The sequence below is a fragment of the Podarcis pityusensis genome (assembly GCF_964106645.2).
Source record: "Podarcis pityusensis genome assembly, chromosome: 9".
Taxonomy (NCBI): Eukaryota; Metazoa; Chordata; class Lepidosauria; order Squamata; family Lacertidae; genus Podarcis; species Podarcis pityusensis.
The window spans coordinates 76,827,476-76,847,403 of record NC_138034.1 but is presented as its reverse complement, the minus strand read 5'-3'; the positions used below and the strand labels follow the sequence as shown (position 1 = coordinate 76,847,403).

At 49.8% G+C, this 19,928-nt stretch overlaps 1 protein-coding gene and 1 long non-coding RNA gene across 2 annotated transcripts in view; one reads left to right on the top strand and one right to left on the bottom strand.

The window, feature by feature from the left end:
• LOC308485481 overlaps positions 1-7,588 on the bottom strand; it is a 131,013-nt gene extending 123,425 nt beyond the window's left edge. The window contains exon 1 of the long non-coding RNA XR_013990554.1: positions 7,578-7,588. This is a non-coding gene — a long non-coding RNA (uncharacterized lncRNA). The remainder of the gene's footprint in view (positions 1-7,577) is intronic.
• CYP26B1 (cytochrome P450 family 26 subfamily B member 1) overlaps positions 1-17,413 on the top strand; it is a 30,436-nt gene extending 13,023 nt beyond the window's left edge. The window contains exons 3-6 of the mRNA XM_081020926.1: positions 9,013-9,288; positions 10,305-10,460; positions 11,148-11,429; positions 12,589-17,413. Of these exons, the coding sequence (XP_080877052.1) occupies positions 9,013-9,288; positions 10,305-10,460; positions 11,148-11,429; positions 12,589-12,981 (1,107 nt within the window). The 3' untranslated portion in view covers positions 12,982-17,413. The remainder of the gene's footprint in view (positions 1-9,012; positions 9,289-10,304; positions 10,461-11,147; positions 11,430-12,588) is intronic.
• Positions 17,414-19,928: the final 2,515 nt, after the last annotated feature.

Here is a 19,928-nt window from a genome sequence, read left to right as displayed (position 1 = left end):
GCAACAGCAAACACTTGTCTCTTGGCCCCTCTTGCTTTTGCTCCTTGCATCCTGAATCATCCACCTTGAGCGTGCGGCCCTTGAAAAGTTGTTCAGGAGGCCACATGACCCTCAGGCTGTCTTTGCTCCCCCTCCCCTGTGCCTGGACTTTGCCAATGTTCTCCAAAGTGTAACACCCCTCCTCTGTGCAAAGGCCTCTGCTGGCCTTAAGAGCATCTAATGCTCTGGCCCCACACATTTAGCTGTGAATCCTGCATGTCAGGGGGTTGGACTAGATGACCTTTGGGGGGTCCCAGCTCCACAATTCCATGGTTTGGGCATCCCATTCAAGGCTGGGGCTCAAACTGCGCTCCTCTGCATGGCTTTGGAAAGAAAGAAAAACCAGCGATTCCGCCTCTCTTGCCTAACTCGTAGGGTGCCAAGCGGCAGCTGAAAAAGCTGTTTTTGGAGAGTGTTTTTTCCCTCCTCCTCCTCCTCCTCCTCCTCCTCCTCCTCTCTCCTCTCCCCGCCGCCCGTCTCCTGGGCCAAGTGCAAGGCCAGGGAGCCCTCTCTTTGTTTTCTGTTCCGCTGGAGCTGGCAGACTCCCGAGACATGCTCTCCTGCTTGCGATCGCGGCCCCAGCAGCCAAAAATACCGGCATGTAAGATTTGCAAGGCCACTGAACCATCAATTCGGGTATCCTGTCTTGAGCAGCGGCCAGGGCTGGAGGCCTCGGTGCAAGCGCTGCGTGGATGCGGCTTTGGAGCTTGTCTGTGTGTGAGGAGGAGGAGGACAAAGCGCTTTCAGAGTCTGGGTTCCTCGCTGCTAGGGGGGGGGGGGAGCCTGAATCTGCCCTCTCTGATCAAAGCACATTGTTTGGGGGGGTTATGTTCTGAGCACTTGTCCTGTCTGTTCCTTCGGACAAAGCTTAGCACAGACCCCCTTTCCTTGTAAATCTACTGCAGAGGGTTGCCCAATTTGGAGTGCCTGGGACCTCTACAAGCAAGTCCCTGGAATTGTGCTTGTTTGATTTGTTTTACTCATTTTACCGGAGGAGCACATTTGGGCACGCCAAGGAGTGCGCCCCTGGACCTGCTCCCTCCATGGGAAAAAACAAATATGGGTGCTGTTATTATTATTCCTTCCATTTCCATACCGCTTCATATTTTTAAGGAAACAGATCTCAAAGCGATCTACAAGCCGCATCAAAATATCAAATAATTCGTTCCAAATTTATAATAAAAAATGCAGAAGAAGAATCAAATGCAAAATATTCATTCAAAGCAGTATAAAATAACAGGAAACTAAAGCGTTATCATAAATATGTTTTTTTTTTAAAGCCAAGATCAAGTATAGAATATACATTTAATGTTGCAAGAGTGATCTTTTTATCTTAAACGTTTTGAAATAAAACATTCTTAAAGGCAGTGAAATGTAGAAGACACATTTAAAACAGCATGATGAGAATAAAAGGCCAGGGTTTGCACACTGAAACTTTCACGCTCATAAAATAGAAAGGATGGGGCTGATTTCTGCTGCTGCTGTTACGAAGTAGGAGGGAATTGAATCAAAGGCCCTGGGGTTTATTTTATCTTTTGCCATGTATACACCTTTTCCCTCTGAGGACCTCAAGGTGGTGTATGCATGGCTCACCCCATCCTCACAACAGCCCTGTGAGGTAGATTAGACTGAGAGGCAGTGGCTGGCCAAAGTGAGCTTCATGGCCGAGTGGGATTCGAACCCTGGTCTCTCCCACGTCCTAGTACAACACACGAACCACTTCACCGCACTGGCACGCTTTACTTTGAGAACTGGTGCAGCGTGGCATGGAGTTGAATCTAGAACGGAGCCTTCAGGGCTGAGATGGTGCCCGGCTGCAGGCCATGGGGGTCCTCCTGTGTGGCTTTTCCACCAGGGCGTCACTGGTGTGCAACTGAACCGTGGTGCATTATGTGCCGCATGGCTCAGATGTGCACAGAAAGCCATAAGCCAGTCCACACAAGGCGGCCACTGTGGAGACTGGGGCCTCATCATCCTCTTAATTCTCCAATTTGTCAACATATTTTTGGAAACCTGGTCTGCAAAACAGTAGCCTGGCAGCCCGGTGCCACCATACTGGTAACAGTGAGATCAGTGCTGTGATCTCCTGAGCTGTGGACAGGAAGCATGTGCAAATAAGTCTCATTAGTCTTTTGTGCTGCAGCAGTGCATCCCTGGCTCAATTTCAGTGTGTTGCCCGTTGTGGGCTCTGGGGGATGCTGGAAGCATATCCAGGCACCCTTCCGGGGTGCCACCCAGTGGGACTCCCTTGGGACCTGTAAGCTCTACCCACTAGTGCTCACAGCCCTGCTGCTGTTCATCCCTTGGATCTCACATCCCAGGATGAAAGAGAGGCGAGTCAAGAGCGCTTGGCCTTGCCATGGGCAGCTGATTTCTTCTTGGCTCCCCTGAAACCTGGATTCACCCCTTCGGCATGCAAACAACTTGGAGGTTGAAGCGAGTTCAGTTGTTGTCGAAGGGCAGCTGATCACGTAAACAGGCCTGGTGTTGACTTTCGTTTGATGTTTCCACTTAAGAAAGCTTCCCTCTGCTGCAATTGTATAGAACGGGGGCTGAATATTTGCAGGAAGATTGTATCTGGCAACTGCAGCCGGGGATTTGTGTGGTGCCAGTCTCGATCTGAAATTTACTCTCCACCCAAAGGTCACCCGGAGGTCTCCCCTTTCTCCACCCCCCGCCACCCCGACCCAGAAAAAAAAACAGCCAAACAAGAGGGAGGCTCTGAGGTTCCCAGCAAAGACTCTTGTGTCGCACATACCTGGAGCGCACTGTACATCCTGCTGCCGAGACACACCGGTGCAAGAATGTTCTGCCTAAGGAAAACCATAAAGCTTGAAATATCCTGTTTTCATTCCACTCGGTGGCTCGGTTGGGCGTTCAGAGTCGAGATCATTCAGCTCCTCTTTGGAGCAAGCGGCTTCTGGTGTTGGCGGCCGCAAGGGGCCTCAGGAGACTGGCAAAGGCGTCTCTGCTCTTTAAAGAGCTGCCCCCTTTTGCATTGAGCATCACTGTCCCACAAAAAGCATATTAGGGCATCAAAAGAGGATGGGACCAATTCATGGAGTTCAAATCCTGTTTGCATGTGGTTGGCTGCTGTGACAACAGGATGCTGGACTGAGTGGGCCCCTTGGGCCTGATCCTGCAGGGCTCTTGCGTTGTTCCAGCCTCCAGAATGTTCCAGTTTGGAAGGCTTCACACTGATGCTACCAGGAAAAGGGTTTTGGGGTTGCAGATCTAAGTTCACTTCCCAGGGTGCAAAATACAATTGAGTTCAAAGGGATCAATGTCTGATTAAACATACTTAGCAGGATTGCACCATTAATTTATCTTCCACACCCCCCCTTTTATTGTTGGCCTTCTCCCTTTCCAGTGTGGGGGGGATTTGGGGGACAGACTTATTGCACAAATTTGCATCAGATTTGGGGATGCTGGTGTCGACACATCGATGTCTCTGGACAAAGGAAGGTGGCAGGTGCCTTGCAGGAAACATGCACTTTGCAAGGTACCCTGTAAACATCCTTTTCTAATCTTTATTTTAAAAAAAGTTTTAATAAAGGGAGTGGCAGGAGCTCCACAGCAGAGCAAAAAAATGAAAACAATTAAGACCCAGGATTTGTCCTCTCCCCCTCACAAAGACCACCACTCAAATTACAACCCTCCACCCAAAAAATTGCCAATACCAAATGACCACGACTTTGAATAAATGTTATATGTTTCCTAGGTTTAGTGCATTGAGTTCCTCCTCCTGCACTGCAGGCGGTTGGACTAGATGACCCTGAGAATTCCTTCCAACTCTACAATTCCATGATTTTATGATGCATGCCATACTTATGAAATGAATTCTGAAAACATGTGGATCTATTCCAAAGGGTTTTGAACACACACCCATTAAAAAAAAAAGCGTCTTAGCTGTCAGATGATTAAAATTATGCATTACAATAAGCCGCACCCTTTGCATAGCTGGATTCGTGAGTGCAAGGATTGTGCTGCAGGGCTGAGTGAAAACATTTTGTCACCCCCAAGCGCCTCCCCAGTATGATCCCAGAGGCATCTTTGGGATGAGAATTTCAGAAAGCGGGGGGCTGTTTATGAGGAAGGGTCACACCACAGCATCTTTTCCTTATGTGCTCCTCTTGGATCATGTGGTCTAGCCGCTTGGGCAGTAAAATGTCTTGGGGAAACCATTACGTCCTGCCTCTCAAAGGATCACCGCCGTGAGCTGGCCCTGCCGCCCTAGCTGACGTGTAAAAGACGTTGTTGGGAGCGTCCAAAGGGGACTGAAACTCCTCCAATGTCAAGAGACCTTTGTCTAACGTCACTCCAGAAAACTCGGATAGAGTGTCTCCAGCGGGCGTATAAAAATATCACCGTCTCTGTGCAATTTCTGCACTCGGAGACATAATAATTAACAACCGATTCCACAACTTCAAAAGCTCCCGGATTTCAGACATTCCTGCCGAGTGGCTCCAGGGTTGGTTTGGTTATAGAGTTCAGCGCAGCGTTCCATGTGAAATGGATCCCAGCCCTACCACAACGTGTGTGATGTTACTTAGCTTCCCCTGAGCAAGTGTGGGGCAAGACCACCTCTGTCGCCGTCTCCCAGGTAGCAGGGAAATGTGGGGAGGGAATGAAGAACAGTCTCACAAGGTCACGGGGGGCAAGGTGGGGTGGGTGGGTGGCAGAGGAGAACCTCTGGGTGGATCTAAGTGACCAGCTTCCCTGTCAAGTCGATGCGTGTGTAATTATTGGTTGCAAGGCTCAGGGCGGATAAAGTCATTTCTTGTGCAGTGCATAGCTAATCTGCGGAACTCGCCTGTGCAGGAGACAGTGACGGCCATTGACTTTGTTGGCCTTAAAAGAAGATTAGACAAATTCATGGAGAAGAGGACTCTTGATGGGCTCCTAGCTCTGCTTTGCCTCCACAATTGGGGACAGAGCTGCTTCTGAATCCCAGGTCTGGAAACCACCCAATGGGAGAGTGTCGCTCTTGTGCTCAATCTTACTTGCTGGTTTTCTGCAGGCATCTGGCTGGCCCCGTGAGCACAGGAAGCTGGCCTAGATGGGCCACTGGCCTGATCCTGCAATTTCTTCTTCGCATTTGCAGAAGACTCCCTTTCGATTGTGGAGAGACCCAGCCAATTATCGCCTTTGTGGCCGCTTTGCATGATAGATTAAAGACTCGATTGCTACGTGGTGCATACAATCCGGATCCTTGATTATTTTTGCTAAAGAAAGGCTCCATTTTTTTGAACACCTCCCCCCACCCCGACCACTTAGCAATAGCATTGTTCCACCTCTGCCAAGATCTACCTTCAGGTGTCAATGGGTGGCCTTGCAGAAGCAGAGGGCACGGTTTGGACATGTCTCCCTGTTCTTTCATCTCCGCTCCACTGGTCAGGTCTCTGCAATTCCCAGGACACCTGTGCAGTCTAGAAGGCAGCGGATGGCCTGTTGGGGTGGGGGTGCAGTGGGGGGGTAGGAAGAGCTATTCTGCAATTGCTCACTAGAGGGCGCAGGGGTATTAATGTATGCAGGTAAGAGGGGAAAGCAGAGAGCCTGCTGGGGTTTCCACAGTGGGATGATTTTTCAGAGCCCTGCAAGGGGGTTGGAGGGAGAGGGGGGACTCTGGCACCACCCCCATTTTTACCCCGATCTGCTGAGAGGGAAAGGACCCTGTTAGGGGGACAGGCAGCAGCTCAGTAGTCAGCATCTGCCTGGAAAGCAGGATACCGCAGGTACAATCCCTGCCTGCCTCTCCACATAGGTCTGGAAGACCCTCCCTGCCAGAAATCCCAGAGAGGCACTGCTGCCAGTCAGATACTGAGCAGGTGGACCCAATGGTCTGACTCTGTATGCAGTAGCTTTCTCTGATGCAGTGCAGCCCAGACCTCTCTCGGGCTTCCGTTTCCCTGCTGAGCTACCCAGAGGACTTCTGCCATTAGGTGGTATATGAATATTGGAAGAAAATAAAAAGAGGAAACAGAAATGTGGCTGACCACCTGCACCTCTTCGCCTTCCCTCTTGGCAGGCTTCCTTTCCTACAGGGAGACCGTAAGAGCCTGCAGGATCAGGCCCACCTAGGCCAGCATCTGTTCCTGTCCTCTCTCCACAGCCGAAGGCAGCGATGTTTCTGAAAAGCAGTTGCTGGAAAGCACAGCAGGAGGAGAGAGGACCCCTGAGCTCCGATCCTGCTTGTGGGACATTTTGTGTCCCTTATGGAGAAGGTCAAACTCTGGCCTGAGATCCCAGAACAGACTCCGTTTTGCTGTTTGTTCATTTCTAATGCAGGGGAGCTTATGCCTCCCACCAGGACTTGAGTAATATCGACCCCTAAGTGAGGAAAAAATTTGACGTCCCCCCAAATATTTATGTTCACATTCACAATACAGTCATACCTCATGTTACATATGCTTCAGGTTGCGTTTTTTCGGCTTATGGACCACCAAAACCTGGAAGTACCGAAAAGGGTTACTTCTGGGTTTCGGCAGTTGCGCATGCGCAGAAGTGCTAAATCACACTTTGTACATGCGCAGAAGCGCTGAATTGCAACCCACGTGTGCGCAGACGCGCCACTGCGGGTTGCGAATGTGCATCCTGCGTGGATCATGTTTGCAACCCGAGCATCCACTGTAATTCCTTTTGGTACAGTTGCTTTCTTATGGATCTTCGCAGTAGGGACCTGTATAAATATATTATTCTTTACTGCCCCCTGTGCTTGGCGTCCCCAGACTGCCCTAAATCTGGTGTTGCGCCCATCCCACCTAGGAATGCGTAGCAAGTCAGGCTTAGCCCTCCTAATGAAGCAGGCATTGTTGGCGCGGAGGCAAAGGCCATTAAAAAACGGGGGCTGTTATTTGACTAAACAAAACCAGAGCAGAAGGCTCCCCGTGCCGTGTCAGGGCAGAGCTGCGTCCAAGAAACAGCTCCTTTTCCTGGGCAGAACCCAGTGGCTGAACAGATCTGCGTGCGTGGCTTGGGGAGGGAATTCTCTTTCCCACACAGCTTGCAAAGTGAGGCTCTTGGAGCAAGGATCTCTCCAGCCCTGCAAGCGGAGAGGACCTTGCTTGCTCTGCTTTCCCAAATCTCCAACCCCCCACCTCGCAAGCCCTCCTTGACACGAGTCACATTCCTGGAGACGGCTGCATCGCGCAGGACCGCCTGAGCTTTACCTTGGCGCGTGCTCCCCGCTGCTACTGGAGCTGGGGGGCCCAGATCATGACGGTAGCAGCAGCAGCGTCGCACATGTCAGTTAATAAAAAATAAGCAAACATTCTCCTTCCGCCCAGGATTCAGGGCGGAGGGAGGGCGAGAGAGGCAACGCGGGGCAGAACATAAATATCAGGACTGGAGAGACTGCTGGCTGCAAGAGAGAGGCCATGGGAGCCTTGAAGGAGATCAGAAGAGCCTACAGGATCAGGCCAAAGGCCCTTAAGGTCCATAAATAGCAACACCCTAGAGGTCCCTAAGGAAGTCAGATTAGCCTCAACCAGAGCCAGGGCCTTTTCCGTGGTGGCTCTGGCCTGGTGGAACGCTCTGACTCATGAGACCAGGGCCCTGTGGGATCTGATTTCTTTCCGCAGGGCCTGTAAGACAGAGTTGTTCCGCCTGGCCTTTGGCTTGGAATCAACTTGATCCCCTCCCCCTCTTTCCTTTTTCCTTTCTCCTCCTGTGATGGAACTCCTATTCGGGGACTTCCCTGGCTTTTTTCTGGCCCACATAGGATAGTTGGCCTTTGTGAAGATTTGACATTTTCATTCCCAATAAGTTTTTCATTTGAGTTTCTACTGAAATGAAGCTGCATTTTAATGTTGTACTTAATCTTGTTTGAATTAAGTACAACATTAAAATGCAGCTTCAATTGTTTTTATACCTGGTGTTAGCCGCCCTGAGCCCAGTCTTGGCTGGGGAGGGCGGGGTATAAATAAAATTGTTGTTGTTGTTATGTCCAGCATCCTGTTCTCACAAAGGCCAACCAGATGACCCAAGCAGAAACCCACAAGCAGGATCCACGCACAAGAGGAACACACTCGCCTCCTGTGGCTTCCAGCGACTGGTCTTCAGAAGCATTGCTGTGGAGACAGAGCATAACTATCCTGCCTAGGAGCCACTGATGGCCTCCATGAGCTTGTCGAATCCTCCTTTAAAGCCATCTTTAGAAGGAGATGTCTGTCGATGGCTCCTAGCAAAGGTGGCTGCGCTCTGCCCTCCACAGTTGGAAGCAGCAAGGCTTCTGAATACCATTTGCTGGATCCATGCGAGGAGAGAATCCTGCTCTTGGGCTCATGTTCTGCTCCCTGGTTTCCCACTGGCATTTAGTTGGCCTCTCTGAGAACAGGATGCTCTTCTGATGTCCTCATGCAAGTTCCATCGTTTGTGCTGTGTGAAGAAGTATCTTAACCGTCCTTTCTTGGTGTTCAGATATCTGGGTCATCAATGCCATTCCCTCCACTCCTTGCCAATGAAACCCTTGGCCAGGGGTGGCCAGGCTGGCCCAAGACATTTCGCTGTGCCAGGGCTCTGGTGTTCAGAAGCATTATTGCTGCTGCCAACTGTGAAGGCAGAACATGGCCATTGTGGCTAGTGACCATCCATAGACCTCTCCTCCATGAATTTCTCTAATTCTTTTTCAAAGGCATCATGTGGGAGAGAGTTCCATAGATTAATTTTTGTCTCTCCTGAATCTGTCAACTTCATTGGCCGTCCATGAGTCCAAGTGTTACGAGAGAGGGAGAAAGCATTTTCTCTCTATCCACATTTCCCATGCTGCACATAATTTTATGAACTTCTCCAATGTTGCCTCCGACTTGCCTTTGCCCAAACCCTGCAACCTTCCTTTGTAGGGGAGCTGTGTAACTGGGCCAGTGATTCCTGCCTGTGCCCAATGGCAGCCAAGGAGCAATGTCTGTTCCACTGTCGAACTATCAGAAAGTTTCCCCTGGTGTTTTCCTGATATACCTGTCCCTTCCATTTCAGGTGTTCTCCAAAATCTTCAGCCATGAAGCCCTGGAGAGCTACCTGCCCAAGATCCAGCTGGTGATCCAGGACACCTTGAGGGCATGGAGCAGCAACCCGGATCCCATCAATGTCTACTATGAAGCCCAGCAACTCACCTTCCGCATGGCCATCCGGGTCTTGCTGGGCTTCCGGATCCCGGACGAAGACCTCAGCCAGCTCTTTGAGGTCTACCAGCAGTTCATGGAGAACGTCTTCTCCTTGCCTGTGGACCTGCCTTTTAGCGGCTACCGGAAGGTAAGAGATGTCTTGGTCAGGAGAAGTGGCTTGGAAGAAGAACACCATGGCCTACAGAAGGCGCTGGGTTCGATCCTTAGGATGAAAGTGACCAGTTAAGCAGGGGATGGGAAGGGGAGCTGTCTCTGTGCCCAAGACCCCAGAGAGCTGTCACCAGGCAGAGTAGACATTATGGAAATATACCGACCTCACTATTAGGTAGTGTTCAGAGCATCTTGGAGCATGTCCAAATGGCTCTGATTCTGGAGGGTCAGCTGGGCCGTTTGCTCTCCCTCTCCCTGCAGGTGTGGGTGTTTCACCTGCTGATGCTGTGATTCCTGCATTGCAGGGGGCTGGAGCAGGTGATTTTGGGGTTGCTATTAGGGCCGTCTTAAGCATATCCGGGGCCGTGGTGCAAAGATCCCTCCGGCGCCCCTCCTGGCAACTCCAAAACAAGGGAGGGGGTGGTGGAAAATGTCCTCTGCCTCCCCCAGCACCCCAATCCCCGGCATGGTGGTGGTGATCAAGCAGGAAAATGTGCTGGCGGACATGCTTTCTGCCATCAGGGCGCCCGAGAAGGCAGCCTGGGAAGGCTGCTCGCCGCCTTTCGCCCGGAAGCAGGAGGAGGACAACGACCAGGAGCAGGGCTGTCTTTAGCAGTTGCAGAAGCTTGGGAGGGAAGCTGCGCAGCTTCCATCCTTAGCCCCTGCAGGGGTCGCTCTCCTCCTGAGGAGGCTTGGGAAGGAAGCTGCATGCCCACCAGCCATATAGTTAGCGGGGTGCAGCTGGCGGGCGTGCAGGGAAAGGGGAGGCTGCTGGCAAAGCCGCACAGCTCCCCTACTCGCTAGGGCGCCCCTGAGAGGCTGGCGCCCTGGCGCAACGAACCACTAACACCAATGGGAAAGACGGCTCTGGTTGCTATACTTCTGTGATGCTCCAGGAGAGGCTGGAGCTGAGAGTGAGAAGAGAGCAGGACGTGGGCTTTGCTGTGTGGCAGCTGCTCTTCCTGGGTTCCAACCTCCTCCTTTTTCCTCCAGGGAATCCGTGCTCGAGAGCTGTTGCAGAAGAGCTTGGAGAAAGCCATCCGGGAAAAGCTGCAGAACACGCAGGGCAAGGACTACTCCGACGCCCTGGACCTCCTGATCGAAAGCGGCAAGGAACATGGCAAGGAGCTCACCATGCAGGAACTGAAGGTGGGTCGAGGCTGGGGGGTCGCAAGGAGCCCTTGGCTCTTGTTCTTGCACAGGATAAAGACAACCTCTCCTGCAATAATACAACATGGTCTGGGGGGAAGGGCTGTAGTTCGGTGGCAGAGCATCTCCTCTGCATGCAGGTTCAATCCTCAAAAGGAGCTCTAGGTAGGTTGGGAGAGAACCTTGTCTTGAACCCTGGAGAGCTGCTGCCGGTCAGTGTAGACAATATTGAGGTAGATGGGATGCAATAGTCTGACTCAGCATAAAGCAGCTGCCTATGTTGCTCTAATAATAATAATAATAATAATAATAATAATAAATTTTATTCATACCCTGCCCTCCCCAGCCAAGACCGGGCTGACAGGGAGTTCCAGGGTTTAGGTGCTGCCACACTGCAAGACTGAGTGCTTCCCAAATGTGGGTCGGGTATTATGTGGGGCCTGCAAGAGTGCCAGTTTCACAGGCTAAAGTGGTCCCGTGGGTAAGGCAAACTTTGATAAGGGGAATGAAAATCCCTCCAGCCCCCCAGAGGGCAAACAAGCTGCTTCCCTGGTCCAAAAGCATTCCTATAATGCAAGGGCGCCAGAATGCCAGAATGGGGATTTGAACCTGTGACTGCATGGGACTGACCACACCGTGCTGGCTCTCTCTCTCTCACTCGCAACACACGTCTCTCTCTCCTTTCAGGACGGCACCCTCGAGCTGATCTTTGCCGCCTACGCCACTACGGCCAGCGCCAGCACCTCCCTGATCATGCAGCTCCTGAAGCACCCCAGGGTGCTGGAAAAGCTCCGGGAGGAGCTGAGGAGCAAAGGCATCCTCCACAACGGGTGCCTCTGCGAGGGCTCCCTCCAGCTGGACACCATCAGCAGCCTCCTCTACCTGGACTGCGTCATCAAGGAGGTCCTGCGGCTCTTCACCCCCATCTCTGGAGGGTACCGGACGGTTTTGCAGACCTTCGAGCTGGACGTGAGTACGGAGACCTGCCTTAGAACCCATCTCTGGCTCGCTGCGTGAGGAAGGGGGCCTGGCAGGAGATCTGCTGCACCTGGCGTGGGGTTCAGCTCTGTATAGAGCAAGACGCCTTGCATATTGTGCCTCCATTGAGTTGCTTCCCTTTTCCGTAAAAGTTTCCCCAGGCGACACGCCTACCGAAATGGAAATTCACCAAATGCACGGCTGCTTAAAGGGATCCTGGACCTAATGGTCAGGGGTCCCTTTACCTTTATAAAGTGATCTGGCTCCCAGCCTCGATGGCTGCACTCCGCCTCCGTTGTCAGAGGCAGCGATGCTTCTGAATGTCCATTGCTGGAGCTTGCAGGTTTCTCATAAAGGGCAACTGGCCTATCTTAAATATGTCATTTAATTTGTGAGACTGTAACCAGTCTTTTAATAAGTCTCTTATCTCATCATTGTATTTTGATATTTTGTTGGAAGCCATCCAGAGTGGCTGGGGAAGCCCAGCCAGATGGGTGGGGAATGAATGAATAAACAAACAAACAAACAAATAAATAAATATTATTTATTTAGTTTATTTGTACCCTTTATTTGCAAAACTAAAAAAATGTCTTGGGGGGGGGGAAAGAACAAATGCTAAAACATTCAAAAGAACCAGGCAGAAGGCCTTCTCAGTGGTGGTGCCCACCCTGTGGAACGTCCTCCTATCAGATGTCAAGGAAATAAACAACTATCTGACTTTTAGAAGATGGTGCTGACCTTTAAAGCCCTAAATGGCTTCAGCCCAGTATACCTGAAGGAGCATCTCCACCTCCATCGTTCCACCCGGACACTGAGGTCCAGCTCTGAGGGCCTTCTGGCAGTTCCCTCCCTGCGAGAAGAGGGCCTTCTCGGTGGTGGTGCCCCCTGTAGAACGCCCTTTCATCAGATGTCAAGGAAATAAACAACTATCTGACTTTTAGGAGACATCTGAAGGCAGCCCTGTTTAGGGAAGATTTTAATGTTTGATGTTTTATTGTGCTTAATATTCTGTTGGGAGCTGCCCAGAGTGGCTGGTGAAACCCAGCCAGATGGGCAGGGTAATATTATTATTATTATTATTATTAATCTGCAGTAAACTGAAAACAGATTCAAACCTAATTTACATTCTCCTCTTCCTCCTCCTCCACAGGGTTTCCAAATCCCCAAAGGCTGGAGCGTCATGTACAGCATTCGGGACACTCACGACACGGCTCCCGTCTTCAAGGATGTGGACGTGTTTGACCCCGACCGCTTTGCCCAGGGCCGCACGGAAGACAAAGACGGCAGGTTCCACTACCTTCCTTTTGGCGGAGGCGTAAGGACCTGTCTGGGCAAGCACCTGGCCAAGCTGTTCCTCAAGGCTCTGGCCATCGAGCTGGCCAGCACCAGCCGCTTTGAGCTGGCCACCAGAACTTTCCCCCGCATCACGCTGGTGCCCGTCGTCCACCCGGTGGACGGGCTCAAGGTCAAGTTTTTCGGACTCGACTCGAACCAGAACGAAATCTTGACAGAGACAGAAGCCATGCTGGGCGCCACTGTGTAAACCGGACCCTCGGTTTGCTTTCTCTTGGTTGGGGAGGTTGAGGGCCCCCAGAATGGAGGAATGGAAAGGGAAAAGCCCAGCTTGCCATGGACGATGGAGACCTGCCGCCTGACACCTCTTGGGCAAAGCCTTCTCTGACGAATATGCCAAAACGACGGTGGCGCATTAGCGCGAGGGGTGGGCAGGTGGGGAACAGGTTGCGGAGACCACCTGGATGGATTCTGTTTTGTTTTGTTTTGTTTTGTTTTAACACTAAGCAGAAGGGGATTGTCTTGGCTATAAACAGTACGTAAATGTTAATATATGCACATATATATAAATATATATAAATATATAAATATAATCCGAAACAGAAGCTTTTCTGTTGCAAGGAGAGATTCCTCGCTGCTCCTGCTGCTGCTGTCTGCTGCTCTTTCTTGGGGTTCAGGACCCCCTGCTCTTTGCTGGCCCCCGGAGGTCTGGGTGTCCTGCCCTTCTGTCAGAAGCCTTACCTGACCGGGGTCGGGGTAGCGAGTGACCTCTGGCAGATCCTGACCTTCAAAGCATCAGTGTTAAACTGGTCAGTGACCTGCGGGGAATATCTTTTTTATTTTTGCTTTCTTTAGAGAGAGTGGCCAAGAGGACCCCCTCTGTGGGGTCTGGCTAAAGTCAGTATTGTGTGTTGGTGGGAGGAATACATTTTTGCGTTGCCATAGCGACGGCTTTGCTGCATCCCATGGCTCCAGGAGGTACCAGGATGTATGCTTAAACAGGGCCTGGCGTTGGAACTGCTATACACCACATTGATGCTCAGCTCCTTGTGTGTTGAAGACACGCATGGGGAAGTTGTCAGAAAAACGGCTGAGGAAGAACATGGATTTTTTTGAAATTATCCAGAGGTTTAGGCATGAGTTAGGAGCCCATCTTCAGCAGAGCGTGGGGGGACTTTGGAGTCCATGCATTTGAGACTCCTTGGCCTGTTCTTCCGGCTGATTTTAAGACACCTGTTTTAAAATCACTGCTGTGGAAGTGTAATATTGAAGAACTGACCTGTGGACTCTCATGAGAAGAAGCTTCTCTGTGTCTGGGGAGCACCAAAACTCTCTGATCACCAGCCAAATTTCAAAGCCTGTGGCCACCTCCTAACTATGATAACGAGGGTCAGTGACAAATGTTGAGAATGGGGTTCAGGAGCAAAATATGGTTTTCTGGAGCTGATTCTCTGCCGCCCATGTTTAAATCCTCTGTTGGTCCCATCCTGCCATCCACCATCCAACCCAAAGCCATGGTGATCATTGCATAGACTTCCCTTAGGCACAGTTGAGTGTTTAATGTGCTCTTGCGCCCTTAAGCCAAACTGCCGTTACTTTGCAAGAGAGAGAACCCACACACTCTCACACACCCTGCCATGGGGAAAGCCCCCATCCCTGGTTCCCCCCATCTATTTAAGGAAATTTCTATTTAAGGAAATGGGTTTCCAATCAAGTAGCCACATTTCTGGGGCCATCCTTTGAATTCAGAACAATGGTTGCCTACATTGATAGCCATGTTTACCATCAGGTTGTTGTTGTTGCTTTTGAAAAAAATAATTATATTATTGTTGATCCTTGGACCCAAGTGGTTGCTCTGACGTGTTGCAGGCTCTCAGATCCCATAACCTCCTCATCAGTTGCGGGAGTTCAGAACCAGTCATGTCTGAAAGCAAAGTTCCAAACCATGGAGAAACAGGGTAAATTCTGGAGGCGCTTTCTGTGCAGCTGAAATACTTTTGAGCAGCCCTCCCTGGTTAGCTGTGGCCAGTCAAGAGAGTTCAGGCCATGCCCAGTTTGCAGGGAAACTCTCAAAGCCCCTGGGACTTGTGGATTGCAGGAAGCAAGCAAGCAAGGAATATTATTCTTTTATCAAAGCCAATTCAAATGCCAAATCATTAGCTGCCATCTAGGGGGTTGGACTAACACACCTCAGAGGGTTGTTTTGGGGACAAAATGGTGGGAGGGGGCAAACCATGCAGGCTGCCTGGAACTCCATGGAGGAAAAAGTGGTATATAAATGTAAGAAATAAATGAAAAAAATAAGCAAAGAAATAACTTCCTTGACGGGCTTGAGCCCTGGCACTTTCCCCACCCCAAAATTAACCACTGTATGCTCAGGGCCTGACTTGAGCCGTCACTGCCCTTCAGAAGTTTGGGGCAAAGCATTTTGGGGACACAAGGCTGGTCTGCTCAGCTTCCATCCTCTTTTTCACTCCTGGTGAGGCATAAGTCTTAAGATGCACGGAATAGGATTGCAAACCCTGCTTTAGCTGAGATTCCAGTGTGGTGTAGTGGTTAAGAGCAGTAGTCTTGTAATCTGGGGAACCGGGTTCGCGTCTCCACTCCTCCACAAGCAGCTGCTGGGTGACCTTGGGCTAGTCACACTTCTCTGAAGTCTCTCAGCCCCACTCACCTCACAGAGTGTTTGTTGTGGGGGAGGAAGGGAAAGGAGAATGTGAGCCGCTTTGAGACTCCTCAGGGTAGAGATAAAGCGGGATATCAAATCTAAACTCCTCCTCCTGCTCTTCCTCCTTCTTCTGCATCCTTTGTTCTCTAATACGGGCAGACCTCCTAGTTTGGGGGGAGGGAGTGTGGTGGCTGTCTCAGTGTGGTGTAGGACAGCCAGTGTGGTGTAGTGGTTAAGAGCGATAGACTTGTAATCTGGTGAAACAGGTTTGATTCCCCGCTCCTCCACCTGCAGCTGCTGGGTGACCTTTGGCCAGTCATGCTTCTCTGAAGTCTCTCAGCCTCACTCACCTCACAGAGTGTTTGTTGTGGGGCAGGAAGGAGAATGTGAGCCGCTTTGAGACTCCTCAGGGTAGTGATAAAGTGGGATATCAAATCCAAACTCTCCTCCTTCTTCTTCCTGCATTGCAGGGGGTTGGACCAGATGACCCCCAGGGTCCCTTCCAACTCTACCGTCCTATGATTCTAAAGATAAATCCACCTTTGCCTTTTGTTTCCGTTAACAAGATCAGCTCTGGCTTCCCTTTCCCCCTCCCTAAGGTCTCCCAACATGTTCCCTCCCACAATACAGCAGATCTATGCCATCCACAGATATATAAAAGTGCTGAGGTTTGTGTCCAGTGGGCAACTTGTGAGGTTGGTTGCTGGGCTGGCAGCAGGAACATTGTTGAGGGGCGGGGCGGTCAGTGAAGCCGCTTGCGCTTTTGAGGGGCGCACCCCACAATCCTTTGCAGAGGGTGCTGGGACAGCACTCTTCAAATGGTGCGTGGGCCAACGATGGGGCGGCGGTCGACCCAGGCATGGCGAGGAAAGTGGAGCATGAAAATACACGCTCTGATGTGAAGCAGAGGAAAAGACACGCTCACTGCAAGTTGAGCAGCCCACCAGAAGATGGACCAGTAATGGGGGGGGGGGGGGGCGGGAGGGGAGAAATATAAGAGGCATACATTTATAAACTTTATATATATATGCATACGTGTGCGTTGTATCTAGGCAAGGATAGCTCCTGTTCGATTTACCATTCCTAACTAATATAACTTGACTAAAAAAAAGAAAAGATATTAAAATTGTTACTGCAGTTTGCAGGATGAAGCACTTTTGAGTCTCAGAATATGTGTCTTGTCTTGTGTGTCTTTTTTTAATTTGCTGGCACAGTTCCAATTTGCTATATTATTTTATACACAAAGGTGGTGTGGTGTTTTTGTTTTTTGGTCTGAGTTTATAAACTTATTATTGTTATTGTTATTATTATTATAAGTACTATTTTTGTTATAATTCAAAATAGATATTTAGTATAAAAAAAAAGTTCGCCTGTTTCTTTTTTTTTAAGAAAAAAAATATTTGTTATTTAGAAAAGTATGGGATATCTCACCCCTGCTCTGCCTCCTTCTTTATTGTAAAACAACAACAAAGAAAAAACTTGTCTGCAAGGGAAAAGAAAGCAATTAATATGGTTTTATTTGCATGTGGCCCAATATGGAAGGAGTTGCGGGGGGTGGGCTTCTCCTGTGCCACCCTCATGGCAGTGAATGGTTGGCGTGCCCTTTCCCTAAGGGTTGTGCAGGAGATACTCCCCCCTTGCCATTGCTCATATTGTGTCTGTCGTTTCTTAATATTGAAAGAAATAAGCACCTGTTGGGTAGGGGTATTTCACGGTGCCGTGTGAAGACGTGCTTTGTGTCATGTGGTTTCTTCATGTGTATATAATATTGAGCTTGGTCTACCTGGAATCTCCATTTCTCTTGCAAACGCTCGGCTGAAAGAACCGGGAGCCCTGCTGCTTTGCTTGGAGTGGGGGCTCCCGTCAATTTCATTGGGGGCGTCCCAGCAAACCCGCCCCTGTGACGTGTTGAATAAATGGATGTTGTGTATTTCGTGATCTTATAAGGGGGAAAAAATATCAATGTGGCTATTTTATAGACTTCCATAATAATAAAAAAAATGTTGAATCTCCAGACCTTACTATTGTCCTTTGTTTCAAACTTGAATCAGTTGTTCTTCCTCTCTCACAACGCTAGAAACTCGTGGGTGCCCAATGTAACTGGATTCTGGAAGATTCAGGTCAGATGAGGGAAAGTCCTTCTTTACGCAGAGCAGAGTTAAACTGTGGAACTCCCTCCCACAAGGAGGAGAGGGCTACCGATGGCCACTAGTCATGATGACTCTACTCTGCTTCCACATTTGGCTATCCTTTTTTAAAAAAAACATTGATACATAATAAAAGGCAGTAAAATTCAATACTGCTAAATAGAGCCACGAAAACTGAAGTGAATGGGCTGATACAAGAACAAACAGCAGAAATAAATCCCCAGAGGGGTAGGAAGTGTGCTTGTGTCATCTTGCGGCACCTTAAAGACTCACAAATGTATCTGTGGGTCTCTGCAGTGCAACCTCATCAGATGCATCAAGTGTTTTCCCAGGTTGCAAAAAATATATGGAAGGTAGGGAATGGGAACTGTAAACAGAGATGTTGGAAGGTAATGAAAAGCAGACAAGTCCAGACAGTGATAATTACGTTATTAGCAGTAGATATTCACACACACACACGGGTGGGATGAAAATCCATTGCGCTGGTTCAATTTACCACTTCCCTGTTCCCATGTTCAAGGCTGGCCACCTTTGGGTCATATACAGAGTCTCTTCAGAGGCTGATCCATAACGACCCATGAAAACCCCTGAGAATGCAAAGGCATATCCACAAACGGTCTGCCTTCAGCACTGCTGAACTGGCTGCTGATAATGTACATTTCTCTGGGCTGAAAGGCTCCACCCAGAAGCCAGTTCAGGGTCCCAAAATGAGTGCCAAATCATTTGGTTTGTGGGAGATGGTAGGGGGGAGAGAGATTTAATCCTCCCACCCTGCTTCTCGTCTTTCATGCACAGAAAAGCCCTGTTACAGACAGTGCAACTGAGGCAGCCCCCATGCACCCCAAGCTCCTTGATGGGGTTTCTAAAGACCAGGAGTACATGCCCGTAACATCTGATTGTGTGCATCGTTCTTCAGAGAGATCACAGCTGTCCGAAGACATCATACTGGAGACATGGGGCAGCCAGTTCTATAGCAAAGGGAGCTATCCTGCTTCTGTTAGGAAAGCAGAAAGCCAGCCTGGCCACAGGAGAGAATGAGGGGTGCAAGAGGGAGGGAGAAAACTGGAGAGATAACAAGCACTGGAAAGAGGGAGATGGGAAGATGGGGAGTTCCCAGGAGAGCGGGAGGGAAACATTTCTCATCTGGGAGAAAAAAGGAGGTGAGGCTGGGTAACCCTTGGAGAAACGCAATTCAGTTTGCATTTAAAAGAGAACCTACCTCATCCACATTTCCCCAAACAAAATGTGAACTGAAACATAACTCATCCTACAAAATTCGCACGTCTCTGAATTTTGGAGTGCCGTTCTGCAGCCATGCAATGCGTGCAAATATGCAAACATTTAGTGCAACGTGTGCAAATATGCAAACACTTAGCATGTTAGTGAAAATATTACATAAAAATGCATAATGTAACAGGGAAAATTTCCTTCCTCAAAACGTGTACCTAAGGCAACGTTGCATACAGCAATGTGTGCATTAGGAAAATATGAATTTTCATGACTCAGAAATAATAATTGCAAATGAATACGCTAAAGTGGGAGAGCTGGATTTGGCCGATTCACCAGCCCTAACTTCTGACAAACGCTTAAGTGAAGTCTAAACCTGGTAGCACTACAGAATCCCAAGCAGAGCTCCACCTTCAAAAACCGCATGCATTCCTCTTCTGCAAGTAGGGAAGTCCTTTCTAGCACATATTATATAAGATCAGAATAGCTTGCAGGATCAGGCCAGTGGCCCATCAAGTCCAGCAACCTGTTTTCACAGGGGCCAACCAGATGCCTTAATGGGAACCCCACGAGTAGGATTTGAGCGCAATACCACTCTCTGGGATTTCCCAGATGTTTGGGCATCTGAGGCAGAATGGTGAGGTTCTTCCCCCCAGCTTCCCTGCAGCCAACTGCCCCCTCCCCATCTCCCTTACCTGTGATGTGTGGTAGCACCTGTGAAACAGTGGGGATAGTGGCGTTTGGCAAGATCTTGCCAAAATTTCTCAAGCTCTCATGGAGCGCACAAGATTGCATGAGAGTTTGACGACATCTTGCCAGAAGCCACTGCTGCTTCTCTGCCAGCGATGGAGGCGTCAGTGTAGGTGGGGCACCACCTCTTGGGGTTCTGTTGCCTGAGGCAGCTGTGTCAGCCTGTCTCATGGGTTGGCTGGCCCTGAAGTGGCATTTGGAAGTATTGCTGTCCCTGACCATAGAGGCAGAGCCGAGCCGTCATGGCTGATAGCCACAGATAGTCCTCTGCTCGCGTCTTTTGGGAGAGGGAAAGCCGTGCTGAAGATGATGGTTCTCAAGAAGAGAGGGCTTATTCTGCCCACAGAAATAACGTGTTTGGACAATGGCTTGCTTGTGACGTGCATCTCCAACTCTCCATCAATG